Source organism: Oncorhynchus tshawytscha, linkage group LG14 (assembly GCF_018296145.1).
Source record: "Oncorhynchus tshawytscha isolate Ot180627B linkage group LG14, Otsh_v2.0, whole genome shotgun sequence".
Classification (NCBI taxonomy): Eukaryota; Metazoa; Chordata; class Actinopteri; order Salmoniformes; family Salmonidae; genus Oncorhynchus; species Oncorhynchus tshawytscha.
In genome coordinates this window covers 57,171,169-57,188,991 of record NC_056442.1, presented here as the reverse complement: position 1 = coordinate 57,188,991, position 17,823 = coordinate 57,171,169, and the positions used below count along the sequence as shown (strand labels likewise).

Sequence of the window (17,823 nt, the reverse complement as noted above, 5' to 3'; positions counted from 1 at the left end):
TCCCAATGTGTTATCCAATGTTCTCCCAATGTGTTCTCCCAATGTTCTCCAATGTTCTCCCAATGTGTTCTCCCAATGTTCTCCCAATGTGTTCTCCAATGTTCTCCCAATGTGTTCTCCCAATGTTCTCCAATGTTCTCCCAATGTTCCCCAATGTTCTCCCAATGTTCTCCAATGTTCTTCCAATGTTCTCCCAATGTTCTCCCAATGTGTTCTCCCAATGTTCTCCAATGTACTCCAATGTTCTCCTAATGTGTTATCCAATGTTCTCCCAATGTGTTCTCCCAATGTTCTCCAATCTTCTCCCAGTGTGTTCTCCCAGTGTGTTCTCCCAATGTGTTCTCCCAATGTTCTCCAATGTTCTCCCAATGTGTTATCCAATGTTCTCCCAATGTGTTCTCCCAATGTTCTCCCAATGTTCTCCCAATGTGTTCTCCCAATGTTCTCCCAATGTTCTCCAATGTCATAAAACATTTTAGGAAAAGGCTCAGTGCCGTTATTCTCGCAAGGTGAGGTGTTGAAGGTTATGGAAAACGGGTGGCGACAATTTGGACCCCTGTCTTTTTGAGAAAACGTTATGTTACTTGTTAAACAGAATCTCTTTCTCTGAGAAATTCCAATTGTATTAGTATAAAATATATATATATATATACACACACACACACACACACACACACACACACACACACACACACACTGTGGCAAAAACAATTATATGAACTCTGGAATTACCTGGATTTCTGCATAAATTGGTCATTTTGATCACAACAATAGACAAACATTCCTCTTTACAAAACTGTTTCAGTTCAGTAATATTCTTGGGATGTCTGGTGTGAACTGCTCTTTGGGATGTCTGGTGTGAACTGCTCTTTGGGATGTCTGGTGTGAACTGCTCTTTGGGATGTCTGGTGTGAACTGCTCTTTGGGATGTCTGGTGTGAACTGCTCTTTGGGATGTCTGGTGTGAACTGCTCTTTGGGATGTCTGGTGTGAACGGCTCTTTGGGATGTCTGGTGTGAACTGCTCTTTGGGATGTCTGGTGTGAACTGCTCTTGGGATGTCTGGTGTGAACTGCTCTTTGGGATGTCTGGTGTGAACTGCTCTTTGGGATGTCTGGTGTGAACTGATCTTGGGATGTCTGGTGTGAACTGATCTTGGGATGTCTGGTGTGAACTGCTCTTGGGATGTCTGGTGTGAACTGCTCTTGGGATGTCTGGCGCGAACTGCTCTCTTGAGGTCATGCACAGCATCTCAATCGGGTTGAGGTCAGGACTGACTGGGCCACTCCAGGTGTCCAAAAGGAATCATTTATTCTGTTCAAGCCATTCTGTTGTTGATTTACTTCTATCTTTTGGGTCGTTGTCCTGTTTTTTAAAAATATATTTTTTATTTATTTAACCTTTATTTAACAAGGCAAGTCAGTTAAGAACAACTTCTTATTTTCAATGACGGCCTAGGAACAGTGGGTTAACTGGGCTAGGAACAGTGGGTTAACTGGTTTAGGAATAGTGGGTTAACTGGTCTAGGAATAGTGGGTTAACTGGTCTAGGAACAGTGGGTTAACTGGTCTAGGAACAGTGGGGTTAACTGGTCTAGGGACAGTGGGGTTAACTGGTCTAGGAACAGTGGGTTAACTGGTCTAGGGACAGCGGGTTAACTGGTCTAGGAACAGTGGGTTAACTGGTCTAGGAACAGTGGGTTAACTCACCCAACTGTTGCATCACCCAACTTCTGTTGAGCTTCAATTGGCAGACAGATAGCCGAACATTCTCCTGCAAAATGTCTTGATAAACTTGGGAATTCTTTTTTTTCGTTGATGATAGCATCTGTCCAGGCCCTGAGGCAACACAGCAGACCCAAACCATGATGCTCCCTCCACCATAGTTTACAGTTGGTATGAGGTTTTGATGTTGGTGTGCCGTGCCTTTTTTTCTCCACACATAGTGTTGTGTGTTCCTTCCAAACAACTCAACTGTAGTTTATTGTATCCACAGAATATTCTCCCAGAAGCGCTATGAAACATCCAGGTGCACTTTTTCAAACTTCAGACGTGCAGCAATGTTTGTTTTTTTTGGACAGCAGTGTCTTCTTCCGTGGTGTCCTCCCATGAACACCATTCTTGATTAGTGTTTTACGTATCGTAGACTCGTCAACAGAGATGTTAGCATGTTCCAGAGGTTTCTGTAAGTCTTTTAGCTGACACTCTAGGATTTTTCTTAACCTCATTAAGCATTCTGCGCTGTGCTCTTGCAGTCATCTTTGCAAAACGGAGAGTAGCAACAGTGCTGAACTTTCTCCATTTATAGACAATTTGTGTGTGCGTGCGTGCGTGCGTGTGTGTGTGTGTGTGTGAACTTAATCCATTTATAGACAATTTGTCTTACCGCTTCCAGTCTACACTTCTTAATCTTAGGTCTTCTGAGATCTCTTTTGTTCGAGACATGGTTCACATCAGGCAATGCTTCTTGTGAATAGCAAACAAAGATGTTGTGAGTGTTTTTTAAAGGCCAGGGCAGCTCTAACCAAACATCTCCAATCTCGTCTCATTGATTGTGACTCCAGGTTAGCTGACTCCTGACTCCAATTAGCTTTTGGAGAAGTCATTAGCCTTGGGGGTTCGCATACTTTCCCCATCCTGCACTGTGAACATTTAAATGATGTACTCAATATAGACAAGATAAATATAATAATGGGAGTGTTATTAGTTTTAAGCACACTGTGTTTGTCTGTTGTTATGATGAAGATCAGATCAAATTTTATGACTAATTTATGCAGAAATCCAGGTAATTCCAAGGGGTTCACATACTTTTTTTTGCCACTGTGTGTGTGTGTGTGTGTGTTTTAATTCAGCATATACAATATCGTTCATTATTTGTATTATTATTTATAGTCTTTGTTGCTCATCTTTACCACATGTGCCAATCTTTTTGTACCTGGCTGTATCTGCTCTGTATTCCTATGGGATATATACCATATTATATAGTGTATATTATTCCTGTATGACTCATGTCAGCTGTGCTGCTATTGGTGTTTCCACAAAACAGTTCTAAGGGATAATGTAATGGCATTATGAATTAGTTTAAACCTCATTCTTGTTGTTCTTTATTTTTATTTTTTTTGCGCTAAACAACCGTTTGGGGAAAGGTCTAAAGAATAAACTTGAACAACTAATTTTAATCTCTGTTATATATTTCATGTTTTTTTGTCTTTCAGTATTTATCGTGACATGTTACTACATGTTTTAAATGATATTACTTCATGTGATGAGAGAGAGACTTAGTGTCAATTATGCATAGAGTCGATTAGATTTCCAGTTATGTTTTCATTCTAGTCTATATACATCATCCTCTATAGTCTATACACATCATCCTCTATAGTCTATACATATCATCCTCTGTAGTCTATACATCATCCTCTATTCACATCATCCTCTAGTCTATACACATCATCCTCTATAGTCTATACACATCATCCTCTATTCACATCATCCTCTGTAGTCTATACACATCATCCTCTATAGTCTATACACATCATCCTCTATAGTCTACACACATCATCCTCTATAGTCTACACACATCATCCTCTATAGTCTACACACATCATCCTCTATAGTCTACACACATCATCCTCTATAGTCTACACACATCATCCTCTATACACATCATCCTCTATAGTCTATTCACATAATCCTCTATAGTCTATACACATCATCCTCTATACACATCATCCTCTATAGTCTATACACATCATCCTCTATACACATCATCCTCTATAGTCTATATACATCATCCTCTGTAGTCTATACACATCATCCTCTATAGTCTATACACATCATCCTCTATAGTCTATACACATCATCCTCTATACACATCATCCTCTATAGTCTATACACATCATCCTATATTCACATCATCCTCTATAGTCTATACACATCATCCTCTATACACATCATCCTCTATAGTCTATTCACATCATCCTCTATAGTCTATACACATCATCCTCTATTCACATCATCCTCTATAGTCTATACACATCATCCTCTATTCACATCATCCTCTATAGTCTATTCACATCATCCTCTATAGTCTATTCACATCATCCTCTATAGTCTACACACATCATCCTCTACAGTCTATACACATCATCCTCTATACACATCATCCTCTATAGTCTATATACATCATCCTCTATAGTCTATATACATCATCCTATATAGTCTATACACATCATCCTCTATAGTCTATTCACATCATCCTCTATAGTCTATTCACATCATCCTCTATAGTCTACACACATCATCCTCTACAGTCTATACACATCATCCTCTATACACATCATCCTCTATAGTCTATTCACATAATCCTCTATAGTCTATACACATCATCCTCTACACACATCATCCTCTATAGTCTATACACATCATCCTCTATTCACATCATCCTCTATAGTCTATACACATCATCCTCTGTAGTCTATAAACATCATCCTCTATAGTCTATTCACATAATCCTCTATAGTCTATACACATCATCCTCTATACACATCATCCTCTATAGTCTATACACATCATCCTCTATTCACATCATCCTCTATAGTCTATACACATCATCCTCTATTCACATCATCCTCTATAGGCTATACACATCATCCTCTATTCACATCATCCTCTATAGTCTATTCACATCATCCTCTATAGTCTATACACATCATCCTTTATAGTCTATTCACATCATCCTCTATAGTCTATACACATCATCCTTTATAGTCTATTCACATCATCCTCTATAGTCTATACACATCATCCTCTACGCACATCATCCTTTATAGTCTATACACATCATCCTCTATTCACATCATCCTCTATAGTCTATACACATCATCCTCTGTATGTTTCAGTGTGTGGCACAGATGGTGGAATGGTCTATTGACATGCACACGGACAAGAGTACAGAGATGCACAGATACATGACACAACATAGCAGCAGGAGAAATGACGTCAATGCAAAGGCAATGCCGCCTTCATAGCAACTGGGAACATGGAAATCTCCGACTTCAGTGCGTTCAAGACAACTAGGGAACTCTGAGAGAGAGAGAGAGAGAGAGAGAGAAAATGAGCTCTGACTGGGATAATCATATTTGAATTTTCATCTAACTCGGAACTCCATGTCGGGAAACTCCGGCATCTTTCTAGATCTCCGACCTGACTTCATAATTTTATCTCGCCCCCCCTGTTCTCAGTTTGTCTTGAATGCGCCGTACTAATGGCCTGCAGCAGAGCAGCTGAGGGTCTTTCTCTGATATTAATGCATTTCTCATCTTATTAGTTTGGCAGACAAGAGAGAGAGCGAGAGACCATCCATCCCCTGGTCCCTAATCCATCCACACATCCGCTCTCACAGATTGAGCGAGCAACAGTAAGGGAGAGTGTTAGGAGGGAGGGAAAGAGAGAGAGGGGGGGGGAGAGAGAGAAGAGAGCCCATGCTTGGCAGGGAGAGAGAGAGAGAGTGCCCGGTAGGGAGAGAGAGAGAGAGCCCATGCTTGGCAGGGAGAGAGAGAGAGAGAGAGAGAGAGAGAGAGCGAGTGTGTGTGGTTGGCAGGGAGAGAGAGAGAGTGCCTGGTAGGGAGAGGGAGAGCGTGCTTGGCAGGGAGAGAGAGAGAGAGAGAGAGAGAGAAGAGAGCCCATGCTTGGCAGGGAGAGAGAGAGAGAGAGAGAGAGAGAGAGAGAGAGAGCGAGTGTGTGTGGTTGGCAGGGAGAGAGAGAGACAGACATAGAAGAGTGCTAGCAGCAGTTCAGCGCTTCTGAATGTGAACAGAACCTAGATGAAAGAAGAGGAAGATTCCTACTGACAATAATCTGCTGGATGATTCTCTCAACTGAGCTGAGCGCTGGATGTTCTGACTGCTGTATGGATGAATCACCTGTTTCTTCTTATTAAGGCTATTTCTCAGGCATCGCTGGAGATGCCCTTTTAAGTGCACTGAGCTGGAGACAGAGCGCTGAGAACAGAAGGCACAGGGAGAGAGAGAGAGAGAGAGAGAGAGAGGGACATCCAACTGAGTAGACCCCCCTCCCTCTTCAATTTACCCACCCACCTACCCTGAGTCTTTACATCAGAACATTCTTCTCTCACCCTTTCCTGTCTTTCTCTCTCTCTCTCTCTCTCCCTCTATCTCTCTCTGTGCCTTTCTGCACAACGGCATTACAGTCTATTTACTGAGGGTGAAAAGGAGGGATTCTACCATCCAACAATCCTCAACCATGGGAGATAAAGGCACAAGGTGAGCAGGAAATATCATGTGGGGTTTTTCCACGTTGCTGTGGAGGGTGGAGATGATAGCATCTATGATTGTTGTATTCTGATACTACATACAGTATGGCGGCTTCTCTTCCATCCGTGTTATCTGCTATAGGATCCCCATGCTGTGTCCCTTTTGTTATTTCATCTGTGTGTGTGTGTGTGTGTGTGTGTGTGTGTGTGTGTGTGTGTGTGTGTGTGTGCTGCTGCGTATGTTCAACTTGTGTTCGTGTTAGATTGAACTATCATTTGCCCAGTAAATGTAATGTCAAAGGTAGTTAGTTATCTGTTGTGTTTCTGAGTCACCAGCATTGTAAATCGCTGCCCAGCTAGCAGCCTCAACAGCCTCTCTCTACCCAGCCTCTCTCCTCTCTCTATCCAGCCTCTCTCCTCTCCCTATCCAGCCTCTCTCCTCTCTCTACCCAGTCTCTCTCCTCTCTCCTCTCTCCTCTCTCTATCCAGCCTCTCTCCTCTCTCTACCCAGTCTCTCTCCTCTCTCTACCCAGCCTCTCTCCTCTCTCTATCCAGCCTCTCTCCTCTCTTTATCTAGCCTCTCTCCTCTCTCTACCCAGCCTCTCTCCTCTCTCTACCCAGCCTCTCTCCTCTCTTTACCTAGCCTCTCTCCTCTCTCTACCCAGCCTCTCTCCTCTCTCTACCTAGCCTCTCTCCTCTCTCTACCCAGCCTCTCTCCTCTCTCTACTCAGCCTCTCTCCTCTCTCTACCCAGCCTCTCTCCTCTCTCTATCCAGCCTCTCTCCTCTCTCTATCCAGCCTCTCTCCTCTCTCTATCTAGCCTCTCTCCTCTCTCTACACAGCCTCTCTCCTCTCTCTATCCAGCCTCAACAGCCTCTCTCTACCCAGCCTCTCTCCTCTCTCTACCCAGCCTCTCTCCTCTCTCTACCCAGCCTCTCTCCTCTCTTTACCTAGCCTCTCTCCTCTCTCTACCCAGCCTCTCTCCTCTCTCTACCTAGACTCTCTCCTCTCTCTACCCAGCCTCTCTCCTCTCTCTACTCAGCCTCTCTCCTCTCTCTACCCAGCCTCTCTCCTCTCTCTATCTAGCCTCTCTCCTCTCTCTACCTAGACTCTCTCCTCTCTCTATCTAGCCTCTCTCCTCTCTCTACACAGCCTCTCTCCTCTCTCTATCCAGCCTCAACAGCCTCTCTCTACCCAGCCTCTCTCCTCTCTCTACCCAGCCTCTCTCCTCTCTCTACTCAGCCTCTCTCCTCTCTCTACCCAGCCTCTCTCCTCTCTCTACCCAGCCTCTCTCCTCTCTCTACCTAGACTCTCTCCTCTCTCTATCTAGCCTCTCTCCTCTCTCTACACAGCCTCTCTCCTCTCTCTATCCAGCCTCAACAGCCTCTCTCTACCCAGCCTCTCTCCTCTCTCTACCCAGCCTCTCTCCTCTCTCTACCCAGCCTCTCTCTCTCTCTATCCAGCCTCTCTCCTCTCTCTATCTAGCCTCTCTCCTCTCTCTACACAGCCTCTCTCCTCTCTCTATCCAGCCTCAACAGCCTCTCTCTACCCACCCTCTCTCCTCTCTCTACCCAGCCTCTCTCCTCTCTCTACCCAGCCTCTCTCCTCTCTCTACCCAGCCTCACTCCTCTCGCTACCCAGCCTCACTCCTCTCGCTACCTAACCTCAGACCTCTTTTTCTGGGGAAGCTGCTGAGGGGGACAGGGTTACCTGCCATCCAGCCCCAACAATCCCAGAGGAGCTGAGGTCTACAGCATAGGCACCCCCAACCACCTGATTAATTTTAGAGGAAGTGAGAGATTGATTTTGGGGTGTGCGGATTGTGCTTCCTGTCCATTGTTACATCATACCATGGAGAAGATCGCTCTAATGGAAGAGGATGTGGTACGCTACTGTAGGAGTCAAGAGATGTCAATCACAAGTACTGGTTTCACACCCCCACATGAACTGAGTTAGATAAATCCACTACGTGACCAAAAGTATGTGGACACCTGCTCGTCGAACATCTCATTCCATCTCAATCATGGCCATTAATATGGAGTTGGTCCCGCCCCCCCCTTTGCTGCTATAACAGCCTCCACTCTTCTGGGAAGGCTTTCCACGAGATGTTGGAACATTGCTGCTATAACAGCCTCCACCCTTCTGGGAAGGCTTTCCACTAGATGTTGGAACATTGCTACTATAACAGCCTCCACTCTTCTGGGAAGGCTTTCCACTAGATGTTGGAAAGTTGCTGCTATAACAGCCTCCACTCTTATGGGAAGGCTTTCCACTAGATGTTGGAATGTTGCTGCTATAACAGCCTCCACTCTTCTGGGAAGGCTTTCCACTAGATGTTGGAACATTGCTGCTATAACAGCCTCCACTCTTATGGGAAGGCTTTCCACTAGATGTTGGAATGTTGCTGCTATAACAGCCTCCACTCTTCTGGGAAGGCTTTCCACTAGATGTTGGGACATTGCTGCTATAACAGCCTCCACTCTTCTGGGAAGGCTTTCCACTAGATGATGGAACGTTGCCGTGGAGACTTTCTTCCATTCAGACACAAGAGCATTAGTGAGCTTGGGCACTGATGTTGGGCGAATAGGCCTGGCTCACAGTCGGCGTTCCAATTCATCCCAAAGGTGTTCGATGGGGTTGAGGTCAGGGCTCTGTACAGGCCAGTGAAGTTCTTCCACACCGATCTCGACAAACCATTTCTGTATGGACCTCGCTTTTTGCATGGAGTCATTGTCATGCTGAAACAGGAAAGGGCCTTCCCCACACAGTTGCCACAATGTTGGAAGCACATAATCATCTAGAATGTCATTGTATGCTGTAGCGTTTAGATTTCCCTTCACTGGAACTAAAGGGCCCGAACCATGAAAAACAGCCCCAGACCATTATTCCTCCTCCACCAAACTTGACAGCTGGCACTATGCAATCGGGCAGGTAGCGTTCTCGTGGCATACGGAAAACCCAGATTTGTTTGTCGGACTGCCAGATGGTGAAGCGTGATTCCAATGGCGACAAGCTTTACACCTCCACCCAAAGCTTGGCATTGCGCTTGGTGATCTTAGGCTTGTGTGCAGCTGACTGAGGCTGGGGCTGGCTGGGGCTGACTGAGACTGGGGCTGACTGAGACTGGGGCTGGTTGGGGCTGACTGAGACTGGGGCTAACTGAGACTGGGACTGGCTGAGACTGGGGCTGACTGAGACTGGGGCTGACTGAGACTGGGACTGACTGAGACTGGGGCTGACTGAGGCTGACTGAGACTGGGGCTGACTGAGACTGGGGCTGACTGAGACTGGGGCTAACTGAGGCTGGGACTGACTGAGACTGGGGCTGACTGAGGCTGGGGCTGACTGAGGCTGGGGCTGACTGGGGCTGGCTGAGGCTGGGGCTGACTGAGACCGGGGCTGACTGAGAATAGGGCTGGCTGAGGCTGACTGAGACTGAGACTGGGGCTGGGGCTGGGGCTGGGACTGACTGGGGCTGACTGAGACTGGGGCTGACTGAGGCTGACTGAGACTGAGACTGGGACTGACTGGGGCTGACTGGGATGGCTGGGGCTAGTTGGGGCTGACTGAGACTGGGGCTGACTGGGGCTAGTTGGGGCTGACTGAGACTGGGGCTGACTGAGGCTAGTTGGGGCTGGCTGGGGCTGACTGAGCCTAGGGTTTGACTGAGACTGGGGCTGACTGAGGCTGGGACTGACTGAGACTGGGGCTGGTTGGGGCTGACTGAAACTGGTTGGTGTCGGGTTGGGGCCTGGGGCTGCCCTAACACATTCTGCACTAACCTAAAAAAACAAACAGACTATCCTAACCCTAAACCAGACTATCCTAACCCTAAACCAGACTTTCCTAACTCTAAACCAGACTGTCCTAACCCTAAACCAGACTATCCTAACTCTAACCCTGTACTATACTAACCCTATACCCAGACTGTCCCAACCCTGACTAGACCTGGGTTTAAATACTATTTAGGGTATTTCAATTAGACTGTCCTAACTATTTCAATTAGACTGTCCTAACTATTTCAATTAGACTGTCCTAACTATTTCAATTAGACTGTCCTAACTATTTCAATTAGACTGTCCTAACTATTTCAATTAGACTGTCCTAACTATTTCAATTAGACTGTCCTAACTATTTCAATTAGACTGTCCTAACTATTTCAATTAGACTGTCCTAACTATTTCAATTAGACTGTCCTAACTATTTCAATTAGACTGTCCTAACTATTTCAATTAGACTGTCCTAACTATTTCAATTAGACTGTCCTAACTATTTCAATTAGACTGTCCTAACTATTTCAATTACTTTCAAATACATTTGGAAGTCAGTTTTAGATGTTTTTATTTATTTTAAAAGACAAGAAGTTGAATATTGGGAATGTATTTGGAAATACACTGACTCAAATATACCCATACATTTAACCCATGTATTTAACCCATACATTTAACCCGGGTATTTAAGCCATACATTTAACCCAGGTATTTAACCCGGGTATTTAACCCATACATTTAACCCAGGTATTTAGCCCAGGAATTTAACCAAGGTATTTAACCCAGGAATTTAACCAAGCTATTTAACCCATAAAATTAACCTAGGTATTTAACCCATACATTTAACCCAGGTATTTAACCAAGGTATTTAACCCAGTTATTTAACCAAGGTATTTAACCCAGGTATTTAACCCATGCATTTAACCCGGGCATTTAACCCATACATTTAACCCGGGTATTTAACCCATACATTTAACCGAGGTATTTAACCCATAAAATTAACCGGTATTTAACCCATACATTTAACCCAGGTATTTAGCCCAGGAATTTAACCAAGGTATTTAACCCAGGAATTTAACCAAGCTATTTAACCCATAAAATTAACCTAGGTATTTAACCCATACATTTAACCCAGGTATTTAACCAAGGTATTTAACCCAGTTATTTAACCAAGGTATTTAACCCAGGTATTTAACCCATGTATTTAACCCGGGCATTTAACCCATACATTTAACCCGGGCATTTAACCCATACATTTAACCCAGGTATTTAACCCGGGTATTTAACCCATACATTTAACCCAGGTATTTAACCCAGGAATTTAACCAAGGTATTTAACCCAGCATATGAATTTAACCAAGCTATTTAACCCATAAAATTAACCTAGGTATTTAACCCATACATTTAACCCAGGTATTTAACCAAGGTATTTAACCCAGTTATTTAACCAAGGTATTTAACCCAGGTATTTAACCCATGCATTTAACCCGGGCATTTAACCCATACATTTAACCCGGGTATTTAACCCATACATTTAACCGAGGTATTTAACCCATAAAATTAACCCAGGTATTTAACCCATAAAATTAACCCAGGTATTTAACCCACGCATTTAACCCAGGTATTTAACCCAGGTATTTAACCCAGGCATTTAACCCAGGTATTTAACCCATACATTTAACCTGTGTATTTAACCCTGGTATTTAACCCATACATTTCACCCAGGTATTTAACCCATACATTTAACCCAGGTATTTAACCCATACATTTAACCCATGTATTTAACCTGGGTATTTAACCCGGGTATTTAACCTGGGCATTTAACCCATACATTTAACCCATGTATTTAACCTGGGTATTTAACCCGGGCATTTGACCTGGGTATTTAACCCAGGTATTATAACCCAGGTATTTAACCCATGCATATGACTAGGTATTTAACCCAGGTATTTAACCCAGGTATTTAACCCATACATTTAACCCATGTATTTAACCCGGGTATTTAACCCAGGTATTTAACCCATACATTTAACCCATGTATTTAACCCGGATATTTAACCCAGGTATTTAACCCAGGTATTTAACCCATGCATATAACTAGGTATTTAACCCATTCATATAACTAGGTATTTAACCCAGGTATTTAACCCGGGTATTTAACCCATGTATTTAACCCAGGTATTTAACCCAGGTATTTAACCCATGCATATAACTAGGTATTTAACCCGGGTATTTAACCCAGGTATTTAACCCATTCATATAACTAGGTATTTAACCCAGGTATTTAACCCGGGTATTTAACCAAGGTATTTAACCCAGGTATTTAACCCATGCATTTAACCCATGTATTTAACCCGGGCATTTAACCCGGGTATTTAACCCAGGTATTATAACCCAGGTATTTAACCCATGCATATAACTAGGTATTTAACCCATACATTTAACCCAGGTATTTAACCAAGGTATTTAACCCGGGTATTTAACCCGGGCATTTGACCTGGGTATTTAACCCAGGTATTATAACCCAGGTATTTAACCCATGCATATAACTAGGTATTTAACCCAGGTATTTAACCCAGGCATTTAACCTGGGTATTTAACCCAGGTATTTAACCCAGGTATTTAACCCATGTATTTAACCCGGGTATTTAACCCAGGTATTTAACCCATACATTTAACCCATGTATTTAACCTGGATATTTAACCCAGGTATTTAACCCATGCATATAACTAGGTATTTAACCCGGGTATTTAACCCATTCATATAACTAGGTATTTAACCCAGGTATTTAACCCAGGTATTTAACCCATGTATTTAACCCGGGTATTTAACCCAGGTATTTAACCCATACATTTAACCCATGTATTTAACCCGGATATTTAACCCAGGTATTTAACCCATGCATATAACTAGGTATTTAACCCGGGTATTTAACCCATTCATATAACTAGGTATTTAACCCAGGTATTTAACCCGGGTATTTAACCCATGTATTTAACCCAGGTATTTAACCCATGCATATAACTAGGTATTTAACCCGGGTATTTAACCCAGGTATTTAACCCATTCATATAACTAGGTATTTAACCCAGGTATTTAACCCGGGTATTTAACGAAGGTATTTAACCCAGGTATTTAACCCATGCATTTAACCCATGTATTTAACCTGGGCATTTAACCCGGGTATTTAACCCAGGTATTATAACCCAGGTATTTAACCCATGCATATAACTAGGTATTTAACCCATACATTTAACCCAGGTATTTAACCCATGCATTTAACCCAGGTATTTAATCCATGCATATAACTAGGCATTTAACCCATGCATATAACTAGGCATTTAACCCATGCATTTAACCCAGGTATTTAACCAAGGTATTTAACCCGGGTATTTAACCCGGGCATTTGACCTGGGTATTTAACCCAGGTATTATAACCCAGGTATTTAACCCATGCATATAACTAGGTATTTAACCCAGGCATTTAACCTGGGTATTTAACCCAGGTATTTAACCCAGGTATTTAACCCATGTATTTAACCCGGGTATTTAACCCAGGTATTTAACCCATACATTTAACCCATGTATTTAACCCGGATATTTAACCCAGGTATTTAACCCATGCATATAACTAGGTATTTAACCCGGGTATTTAACCCATTCATATAACTAGGTATTTAACCCAGGTATTTAACCCGGGTATTTAACCCAGGTATTTAACCCGGGTATTTAACCCAGGTATTTAACCCATGTATTTAACCCATGTATTTAACCCAGGTATTTAACCCATGCATATAACTAGGTATTTAACCCGGGTATTTAACCCAGGTATTTAACCCATGCATTTAACCCATGTATTTAACCCGGGCATTTAACCCGGGTATTTAACCCAGGTATTATAACCCAGGTATTTAACCCATGCATATAACTAGGTATTTAACCCATACATTTAACCCAGGTATTTAACCCATGCATTTAACCCAGGTATTTAACCCATGCATATAACTAGGCATTTAACCCATGCATATAACTAGGCATTTAACCCATGCATATAACTAGGTATTTAACCCATGCATATAACTAGGCATTTAACCCATGCATATAACTAGGTATTTAACCAAGGTATTTCAAAATAGTATTTGAATAACAAATACCCATGTATTTGAACCCAGGTCGGACCTATACTGACAAACCACGGCAGTGAACCTTGACCTTGATGTTGAGCTGATCCCATGTGACTTGTCATGTGGCAACAGAAATTAGCAGGGTGACAGAGACCCCCAAATACCCTATATTACTTCACTCACTGCCAACGGCGATCAATGTTTATCCACCTATTTACTTACCACTATATCACTGGGGGGGGTGTGTGTGTGTGTGTGTGTGTATTTGTCTTGGCTAGGGATGAGTGGGAAGCTGGGGGAGAGTGTACAGTATATTGACTTAAATGGCTCCTTGTTAAGAGCTCTTGATTCATTTATGGATTGGGGCTGAAAGCATCTGACATACCGGGAACTGCTAGGGGAATCCACGCTGTCCCCTACAGGAGGATTGTCTCCGGCCATTCACAATAAATTGGCCTTCTGTTTCCCATGTGTCTCATTGCGTCAAGTCCTTCTGGAGAAGGGTTGCTGGGCGGAGTGTAGGGGCTTTTCCAACGTACACAGCTTACGATGGGGCTTAACCTCCAAACTTTACCGCCAAACTTTACCTCCAAACTTTAACTCCAAACTTTACCTCCAAACTTCAAAACATAACTTTTAAACTGTTTATGGATATCTACTAGCTAGTTGTCTGTCTCTCTGTTTGTGTTTATGGATATCTACTAGCTAGTTGTCTGTCTCTCTGTTTGTGTTCAAGGATATCTACTAGCTAGTTGTCTGTCTCTCTGTTTGTTCATGGATACCTACTAGCTAGTTGTCTGTCTCTCTGTTTGTGTTTATGGATATCTACTAGCTAGTTGTCTGTCTCTCTGTTTGTGTTTATGGATATCTACTAGCTAGTTGTCTGTCTCTCTGTTTGTGTTTATGGATATCTACTAGCTAGTTGTCTGTCTCTCTGTTTGTGTTTATGGATATCTACTAGCTAGTTGTCTGTCTCTCTGTTTGTGTTTATGGATATCTACTAGCTAGTTGTCTGTCTCTCTGTTTGTGTTTATGGATATCTACTAGCTAGTTGTCTGTCTCTCTGTTTGTGTTTATGGATATCTACTAGCTAGTTGTCTGTCTCTCTGTTTGTGTTTATGGATATCTACTAGCTAGTTGTCTGTCTCTCTGTTTGTGTTCAAGGATATCTACTAGCAAGCGGGCTGTTTCTCTGTTTTCATAGATAGATACTAGCTAGCTGTCTGTCTCTCTGCGCATAGATAGATACTAGCTAGCTGTCTGTCTCTCTAGATTTGTGTTTGTCTCTCTGGATAGATACTAGCTAGTTGTCTGTCTCTCTGTTTGTGTTTCTCTCTGTTTTCATGGAGATATCTACTAGCTAGTTGTCTGTCTTCTGTTTGTGTCTTCTGTTTTCATGATATATACTAGCTAGCTGTCTGTCTCTCTGTTTTCTGTCTAGCTAGCTGTCTTCTGTTTATGGATATACTACTAGCTGTTGTCTGTCATAGATAGATACTCTGTTCTGTCTTTATAGATATCTACTAGCTAGTTGTCTGTCTCTCTGTTTGTGTTCAAGGATATCTACTAGCAAGCGGGCTGTTTCTCTGTTTTCATAGATAGATACTAGCTAGCTGTCTGTCTCTCTGCGCATAGATAGATACTAGCTAGCTGTCTGTCTCTCTGCGCATAGATAGATACTAGCTAGCTGTCTGTCTCTCTGCCCATAGATAGATACTAGCTAGCTTTCTGTCTCTCTGCTCATAGATAGATACTAGCTAGCTGTCTGTCTCTCTGCGCATAGATAGATACTAGCTAGCTGTCTGTCTCTCTGCCCATAGATAGATACTAGCTAGCTTTCTGTCTCTCTGCTCATAGAGAGATACTAGCTAGCTGTCTCTCTGTTTTCATAGAGAGATACTAGCTAGCTGTCTCTCTGTTTTCATAGATAGATACTAGCTAGCTGTCTGTCTCTCTGTTTTCATAGATAGATACTAGCTAGCTGTCTGTCTCTCTGCTCATAGATATATACTAGCTAGCTGTCTGTCTCTCTGCTCATAGATAGATACTAGCTAGCTGTCTGTCTCTCTGCTCATAGATAGATACTAGCTAGCTGTCTGTCTCTCTGCTCATAGATAGATACTAGCTAGCTGTCTGTCTCTCTGCTCATAGATAGATACTAGCTAGCTGTCTGTCTCTTGCTCATAGATAGATACTAGCTAGCTGTCTGTCTCTCTGCTCATAGATAGATACTAGCTAGCTGTCTGTCTCTCTGCTCATAGATAGATACTAGCTAGCTGTCTGTCTCTCTGCTCATAGATATATACTAGCTAGCTGTCTGTCTCTCTGCTCATAGATAGATACTAGCTAGCTGTCTGTCTCTCTGCTCATAGATAGATACTAGCTAGCTGTCTGTCTCTCTGCTCATAGATAGATACTAGCTAGCTGTCTGTCTCTCTGCTCATAGATAGATACTAGCTAGCTGTCTGTCTCTCTGCTCATAGATAGATACTAGCTAGCTGTCTGTCTCTCTGCTCATAGATAGATACTAGCTAGCTGTCTGTCTCTCTGCTCATAGATAGATACTAGCTAGCTGTCTGTCTCTCTGTTTTCATAGATATATACTAGCTAGCTGTCTGTCTCTCTGCTCATAGATAGATACTAGCTAGCTGTCTGTCTCTCTGCTCATAGATATATACTAGCTAGCTGTCTGTCTCTCTGCTCATAGATAGATACTAGCTAGCTGTCTGTCTCTCTGCTCATAGATAGATACTAGCTAGCTGTCTGTCTCTCTGTTTTCATAGATAGATACTAGCTAGCGGTCTGTCTCTCTGCTCATAGATATATACTAGCTAGCTGTCTGTCTCTCTGCTCATAGATAGATACTAGCTAGCTGTCTGTCTCTCTGCTCATAGATAGATACTAGCTAGCTGTCTGTCTCTCTGCTCATAGATAGATACTAGCTAGCTGTCTGTCTCTCTGCTCATAGATAGATACTAGCTAGCTGTCTGTCTCTCTGCTCATAGATAGATACTAGCTAGCTGTCTGTCTCTCTGCTCATAGATAGATACTAGCTAGCTGTCTGTCTCTCTGCTCATAGATAGATACTAGCTAGCTGTCTGTCTCTCTGCTCATAGATAGATACTAGCTAGCTGTCTGTCTCTCTGCTCATAGATATATACTAGCTAGCTGTCTGTCTCTCTGCTCATAGATAGATACTAGCTAGCTGTCTGTCTCTCTGCTCATAGATAGATACTAGCTAGCTGTCTGTCTCTCTGCTCATAGATAGATACTAGCTAGCTGTCTGTCTCTCTGCTCATAGATAGATACTAGCTAGCTGTCTGTCTCTCTGCTCATAGATAGATACTAGCTAGCTGTCTGTCTCTCTGCTCATAGATAGATACTAGCTAGCTGTCTGTCTCTCTGCTCATAGATAGATACTAGCTAGCGGTCTGTCTCTCTGCTCATAGATAGATACTAGCTAGCTGTCTGTCTCTCTGCTCATAGATAGATACTAGCTAGCTGTCTGTCTCTCTGCTCATAGATAGATACTAGCTAGCGGTCTGTCTCTCTGCTCATAGATAGATACTAGCTAGCTGTCTGTCTCTCTGCTCATAGATAGATACTAGCTAGCGGTCTGTCTCTCTGCTCATAGATAGATACTAGCTAGCGGTCTGTCTCT

The 17,823-nt window shown here is 42.8% G+C and overlaps 1 protein-coding gene across 1 annotated transcript in view; it reads left to right on the top strand.

Moving 5' to 3' along the window:
- The first annotated feature begins 5,717 nt into the window (after positions 1-5,717).
- arrb1 (arrestin, beta 1) overlaps positions 5,718-17,823 on the top strand; it is a 71,414-nt gene continuing 59,308 nt past the window's right edge. Inside the window, exon 1 of the mRNA XM_042297723.1 lies at positions 5,718-6,278. Within this exon, the coding sequence (XP_042153657.1) occupies positions 6,259-6,278 (20 nt within the window). The 5' untranslated portion in view covers positions 5,718-6,258. The remainder of the gene's footprint in view (positions 6,279-17,823) is intronic.